Source organism: Eleginops maclovinus, chromosome 3 (assembly GCF_036324505.1).
Source record: "Eleginops maclovinus isolate JMC-PN-2008 ecotype Puerto Natales chromosome 3, JC_Emac_rtc_rv5, whole genome shotgun sequence".
NCBI classification, from domain to species: Eukaryota; Metazoa; Chordata; class Actinopteri; order Perciformes; family Eleginopidae; genus Eleginops; species Eleginops maclovinus.
This window is the reverse complement of record NC_086351.1, coordinates 5621049-5628502: the sequence shown is the minus strand read 5'-3', so window position 1 is coordinate 5628502 and position 7454 is coordinate 5621049. Positions and strand designations below refer to the sequence as shown.

At 40.5% G+C, this 7454-nt stretch overlaps 1 protein-coding gene across 1 annotated transcript in view; it reads right to left on the bottom strand.

The window, feature by feature from the left end:
• Nucleotides 1–2083: 2083 nt before the first annotated feature.
• grik3 (glutamate ionotropic receptor kainate type subunit 3) overlaps nucleotides 2084–7454 on the bottom strand; it is an 80661-nt gene continuing 75290 nt past the window's right edge. Inside the window, exons 14-16 of the mRNA XM_063879974.1 lie at nucleotides 4222–4447; nucleotides 3720–3970; nucleotides 2084–2998 (exon numbers count right to left, since the gene is read on the bottom strand). Of these exons, the coding sequence (XP_063736044.1) occupies nucleotides 2804–2998; nucleotides 3720–3970; nucleotides 4222–4447 (672 nt within the window). The 3' untranslated portion in view covers nucleotides 2084–2803. The remainder of the gene's footprint in view (nucleotides 2999–3719; nucleotides 3971–4221; nucleotides 4448–7454) is intronic.

Here is a 7454-nt window from a genome sequence, read left to right as displayed (position 1 = left end):
TTTGTGTTTAATATTTAGTTAGACTTGTTACCATTTGAGCAACTGTTACCAAAAAAGTTTGAAATTAATTGATATACTTAGTATTTACCTGATTAGCCTTTTGGAAATCATTAAGTTTTATTTAAGCTATGTTATCTTTAGGAAAGATGCTCTATCTGAAAATCAATTCTTTTCTTATGCTTCTAATGCCAATATTGTTGACCACAAACAATTTAAGACAACAAGTAAAATACACTGCCGCAATTCTGCCAATTATAATTTGCTTTGGATTCATATTGCCTAGCGTGGTTGAAAACAACTGTTCCCCTTATAGTCCCATTTAAAGCATTCCAATTTAATTTGCATTGAACACAATATAAGAGCTCTATAAAAAGCTAACTGAGCAGGAACTGGCTTGCACTGTACTGTACCTAGTTATGTTGAATATTCAAGTCTTTGGCAATCGATATTTTGTCTGATTTCATTATGCAAAAACTCCTTTGGACATAAATTGCTAAAATCAACCTCTATATACAGTGGGGCAAAAAAGTATTTAGTCAGCCACCAATTGTGCAAGTTCTCCCATTTAAAAAGATGAGAGAGGCCTGTAATTTTTATCATAGGTACACGTCAACTATGAGAGACAGAATGGGGGAAACAATCCAGGAAATCACATTGTAGGATTTTTAATGAATTAATTGGTAAATTCCTCTGTAAAATAAGTATTTGGTCACCTACAAACAAGCAGGATTTCTGGCTCTCACAGACCTGTAACTTCTTCTTTAAGAGGCTCCTCTGTCCTCCACTCGTTACCTGTATTAATGGCACCTTTTTGAACTCGTTATCAGTATAAAAGACACCTGTCCACAACCTCAAACAGTCATACTCCAAACTCCACTATGGCCAAGACCAAAGAGCTGTCAAAGGAGATCAGAGACAAAATTGTAGACCTGCACCAGGCTGGGAAAACTGAATCTGCAATAGGTAAGCAGCTTGGTGTGAAGAAATCAACTGTGGGAGCAATTATTAGAAAATGGAAGACATACAAGACCACTGCTAATCTCCCTCGATCTGGGGCTCCACGCAAGATCTCACCCCGTGGGGTCAAAATGATCACAAGAACGGTGAGCAAAAATCCCAGAACCACACGGGGGACCTAGTGAATGACCTGCAGAGAGCTGGGACCAAAGTAACAGAGGCTACCATCAGTAACACACTACGCCGCCAGGGACTTAAATCCTGCAGTTCCAGACGTGTCCCCCTGCTTAAGCCAGTACATGTCTAGGCCCGTCTAAACTTTGCTAGAGGGCTTTTGGATGATCCAGAAGAGGATTGGGAGAATGTCATATGGTCAGATGAAACCAAAATAGAACTTTTTGGTAAAAACTCAACTCGTCGTGTTTGGAGGAGAAAGAATGCAGAGTTGCATCCAAAGCACACCATACCTACTGTGAAGCATGGGGGTGGAAACATCATGCTTTGGGGCTGTTTTTCTGCAAAGGGACCAGGACGACTGATCCGTGTAAAGGAAAGAATGAATGGGGCCATGTATCGTGAGATTTTGAGTGAAAACCTCCTTCCATCAGAAGGGCACTGAAGATGAAGCGTGGCTGGGTCTTTCAGCATGACAATGATCCCAAACACACCGCCAGGGCAACGAAGGAGTGGCTTCGTAAGAAGCATTTCAAGGTCCTGGAGTGGCCTAGCCAGTCTCCAGATCTCAACCCCATAGAAAATCTTTGGAGGGAGTTGAAAGTCCGTGTTGCCCAGCGACAGCCCCAAAACATCACTGCTTTAGAGGAGATCTGCATGGAGGAATGGGCCAAAATACCAGCAACAGTGTGTGAAAACCTTGTGAAGACTTACAGAAAACGTTTGACCTCTGTCATTGCCAACAAAGGGTATATAACAAAGTATTGAGATGAACTTTTGTTATTGACCAAATACTTATTTTCCACAATCATTTGAAAATAAATTCATTAAAAATCCTACAATGTGATTTTTCTCATTCTGTCTCTCATAGTTGAGGTATACCTATGATAAAAATTACAGGCCTCTCTCATCTTTTTAAATGGGAGAACTTGCACAATTGGTGGCTGACTAAATACTTTTTTGCCCCACTGTAGATTAGTTGATTTCACATGACAAGTCCAACCAACATTGACTCTCCATGGGTTTCCAACAACAGCGAGACTGCAGGTCCTCTTACAGCTTTTCATATGTGTAGCTGCAAACCAAAACATCCCGTCTCATGTCCTGCAGCTTAAGATAACCACTGGAGCCTCAAAAACATGTTTGAGGTAACATTATTTACTGCCATCAAAGCCATTTGTGTAAATGAACAGGATACAAGTAAGAACACTTTTATAATTTAATTGTGGGGCAAAACTGATCACCAACTGAAACTGCTCGTTGTCCTCCATGTATATCTGTAATTTATTGCCATTCTTAAAAACGCCTTTCTTCCTGCTTTAGTCCGTATTTTCATCAGTCTTTTCACTGTCTCCTTGAACAATCTATTTTCTTGTTTTTCTGTGTTGCGCACGTAAACATCAGACTTGAAACTGATCATTTGGGTGTACCGACTTCCCCCAGTCTCCCGGAAATATTACTTTTACCTCTTGTGGTTCGGAATACAGTCGTGAATGTTGTCATACCTGTGTGGCTGATGCTGCCATTTTGAGTTGCCCATGTTTAGTTAGTGTCCCCATGTCATTGTGGTTAATGGTGAACCTGGTAATCCCGTCTATGCCATTGTCTCTAGTCTCTGGTATCCCCCCTGACACGTTGCTCAGGAGGCTCTTGCCCTGGGGGGAACACATTGTCACGGAAACACGGGGGTCATCCCAGTGCTGCAGCTCATATTGTCCTTTCCCGGGAGTCGTCGGTCGTTGTAGGCATGCATGTTGATCACTGCATCCGTCTTCACCGTGACTGGAGGCTGAGGCTTGTGTTTCACCCGCCTCTCGCAGGTGAACGACAGTCTGATCTCGTCCACCATGGCACTGCACAAAGACCTCTGGGCGAAAAGGGAGGATGCGGGGAGGGGAGCAAGAAGGAGAAGAGGGGGAAAGGGACGGGGGGGTAAATGCCTTAGCTTTAAATTGTTCTGACAGCAGTGAGCATTGAGTCTAAAGAGCACACAACATGCATTAGAACATTACAGATGGTGTGTGTATGTGCGTCCATGGCTGTCAGCAATGTCAAATTGCTCCAGCACCACACGTAGTCGCACAGTGTTCAATATTGCTACTGGGAGTAAGAAGAAGGAATTAGATGCCTGAGCATGCGTGCAACTACTTACTTTGCATGATTCAAATTAGTGATTATGAACAGTTAAGAGTTCATGCTATTCTGATATCTCCAATGACTAATAATGGATTAATTCTCTATGCTCCAATTTGCAATTATGCCTGTTAAAATAAGTAAATGTTGTGGTGTTATGGCTCAAGTACTCATAGGGATTATCCAAAGGCATGCAAATCCCTTTACAACGCGTTTGAACTAAAAAACATGAACAGAGCTTTGGGTTAGAGGCCATCTTGAATAAGTATCATACCAAAAAAGGCACGGTTTGGTGCTTAGAAACTTCTGCGCTATAATTGAGCGTGAATTAAACTGAAATCCTAGTTGAATGTAATTAAATTAAAGTTCAATTATTTACCATCTATCTAAAACAAAACACAAAGATTAAATAAAGAAAAGATCTAGTTATGTGTGTAATGTATGGGGATATATACCTGGTCACGTTCTGCAGTCTTTCTTAGCTTGTAGATGAATTCAGCTATCGCCACAAAAATGGAGAGCACTAGCCCACATGCCAGCACGATGAATAGACCACCCAGGTTATGGATACCCATGGGGCCCGCCTCGTGACGCTCTTCATCTAAGCAGCTGCTCACACTCCACCACTTCTGCTTCAGCATGTGCAGGCGCCCATCCTCCAAGATGTTTAGGATTGCCATGGTGATTTTGTCCCTGTACGGGGAGCCTGGAAAGCAACATAAGGCCTGTTTTACTTTGGCAGAAACGCCAGCTGGATTCTGTGATAATAAGGTTCATAAACATGGTTTTGGCATACTGTCTGACTGGTTGCAGGAAAAAAAACTGTGTATTATGATAGTGCTGCATTGTCTAAAAAGCAATTACTCATCCTCATCCTTCTAAAAGGCAACAGATAACGTACAAAAAGCTGGGGATTTTTATATTGCTCGGTGTCTCAAATGTATGTGCAGGTCTTACCTTGGGGAGTGCCGATGCCATAGCCTTTGCTGTCGATGAGCCCTCCCACCTGTGTCAGGTTACAGTTCCTCCGAGTAATGTAATCAATAGTGGCAGACTCCATAAGGAGGGCATAGTCTGACTTCAGCACTCTCTGAATCCCGTCTTCAATAGACTTTACAAGGGATGTGCTCGGCTTGCTGCTCATAAAGGCCCACATCTTCTCAAAAGTAGAAACCTTGGATTTCTGTAAGGAATGAAAAGAACTAGGTTAGATATGTGCATTGGAACATATACTTGAATTATACAATGCTATTACCACTAAACAAACCTTGAACTAAATTACCATTGGCCAAATAGATGTACAGTATGTGATTCCTTTTACAGATCTCCATCGTCACAGGATTAAAGGACCGTAAATTGAAGCTTTGCGCACATCTTTTCGGATAAGTGCTACCCAAGCAGCAATAATAGAATGCCTCTCCATTTGTCGTGCATCAGGCTATGTGGTATTTCATGCTATTTTATGAGGTCACTTTTATGCCATGTCTAATCGTAGATAATAACTGTCTAAAGACTATAAGCCATTTCAAATTGTGAAAGATGCTATTATAATAAGCCCTCCTTTATGTGGAACTACAGTAGGTTGCTTAAAACTGAGATATAATGGTGTGATATTAAAATTTAAAAGTACCAATTAAAATGTATAGCAAGAGCTGCCAAGTTGGCATCTTTGTCTCTAGATTTAATTTTGTTCACTGTCCAGATGGAGAAGAAGAGGTCAGGAATGAAAATGCCCATATGGCAGCTTAGTACAGCTAAGTGTACAAAATGGCATGCAGTACAACCACGAATTTCATTCAACCTTTTAACAGATGAAAGCTACTTTCCTTGGAAGCGGTTGACTTGCTTACTTGTGCCCTTTCCATACAATGTGAAACTTAAAATTACAAGTCCTTGTAAGAGGCCTTCAAATGACATGACAACCCCCTGAGCAGCCGTGATTATGTTTCTAACGCAACATGCTTATTTAAATTGTATGTTAATGCCATATTACATTAAATCAGACTACCTGGTCCGTAATCACGTAAATCTTTGCTGGTGTGTTACTTAAGGAGTCTCGTAGAAGGTAGAATTATACCGTATTGTGCTGTACTGTAGTATTTTAAAGGCTTATTTATAGCTACTAGGGCTGACACCTTCTGGTTGGTTGGTTGGTTGATATGCTATTGTCATACAAATCATCACTGGTTTGACAATCGCTGTTGTTACTTATATGATTAGAAAAGCGTTTCTAAATCCATCATTCTTTTGGTGATGTGTCTGTTAGAGACAGATAAAGCCTTCCCTCAGAGAGCAAACACACAGTCCTGCTCTCTGTTCTTTTGTCCGCCCCCCCAGACTGACAATATTGCTGCTGTAATGCATTAATATGTCAGTTTGTTGGTCAAGATTGGCTCTTATAACAGGTCTTCTGGGTGGGGGTATAATAAAAAAAATCTGACCCTCGTATTCCTGCTTGATAAACTTTGAGTGAACATATCAGAATTGGCAAATACAATGATATTGGTATAATAATCGCCATAGACTTTGTGTCTATTGTTAGAATTTAAGAATAAAATGGTATATTAAATACAAGTTAAAAAACAAAATGCAGTTGTGTGTTGAATGAACATATAACCAACGTACAATTTCAAAAGTGTCCATGCTAGATGCAGGGAGATTTGTCTGTTGTGGATTTAGCCATGATCCATATCCACTATATTAACTAATCTCCACGCCTGCCTCATTACTAACAATCTACAGTAGACTCTGCTCAAGCTATAAATGAATATCACATTTGAGTATAATCTATGGGCAAATCAAAGCTCATTTAGTTTGCCGTTGACACATGAGTTTAGAACCAAACCCATCCAGTTTCCTACATCTGCAAAGCATTCATCTACTCCCCGGTCTCCTCAGTATTTATCATGCTTCTCTGCTTCATTGAATCGGCATCATTAGGCCTTTCTGTGAGTGCAATGGGGAGTAGAGGGCACTTGAGCCATGCAGTTCTGATGAGGTAATTAAACACCTGTTTCTCCTTCTATTTATGAGGCTACAATCACAACTACAATTTATCAAAGTACACCGAATGATCTAAAATAAGACCTTTTACATGGCTATTCAGAGGAACGGAAGGTTGATTTCTTTTCAAGGGGTCAAGGACTTGAGTCGGATCCAGGAAAACTAATTATCATTACAAAAAATTGCTGTTTGAGGGATGCAATGCAATAACTAAGCAATCTTCCGGTCTTGTGATTAGTGTTGGTGGACTTCCAAGACAACACAATTGTTTATAACTTGCATGATATCAGCAAAAACCGTGGACCCAATTACTGATTCAAAGCTGGGGGAGCAAGTACTATTCAGACAAAGAGGCCTGCAGTGTTTATGAGCCCCACTATATTTGTAGGGGAATAAAACCTGGGGCAGACAGAGGCACTGGAAGAATCAATTTCTGCTTGCTTGCTATATGGAATGTCATAAACGTATCGACTGCCATCGATAGAAATATGCAGGGTTTTCATTTTCTTACTGGGAGATACTGTAACTGTGTTATTCAGCACCACAGTAGCAGCACAAAGCAAAAAGCAAAGCAAAGCTCAAAATAATAAAAAATAAAGTCAAAGGCCCTGCAGGCAATGCTGAAACTTTGGAATAAAAAAATCATTACGGAGAAACACTTCAAACAGTGTTGAGAAGTGGAGAAGCTGAGGAATTTGACTTTACCGTGGGAATTAAGATCTAACTGGAAAAAATATAGTGAGATTTTTTTTTTTCTGCTTTGGAAAAATATGCCTGACGTATAACCATTTTTGACAGTCAACTCAAGATCTTTTGCCTCATTTCTTAATACAAACAGTCTACAGCATTATTATTCCTGTACATATGTGGCATGCTTCAGCTACGGTATGACTGTTTTCAAAGTAAAGTATATAATGAAACCAATTTTAGCGAGGCTGTGGCGCAGTGGGAAAGTGCACTGATCTCCGGATCAGGGGAGATTAGGTTCCAGTCCCACTGCATGTCATTGTGTGCCTGGCCAAGACACTTCACCCCAAATTGCTCCTGTGGGGATTGCCTAAATTATTGAATGTATGTAAGTCGCTTTGGATAAAAGTGTCTAACAAGTGGCATGTAATGACCATATTTTGTTTGACAATTTTTACTGTATATCTATGTAGTACCATCAGTAATTTATTTGACTAGTT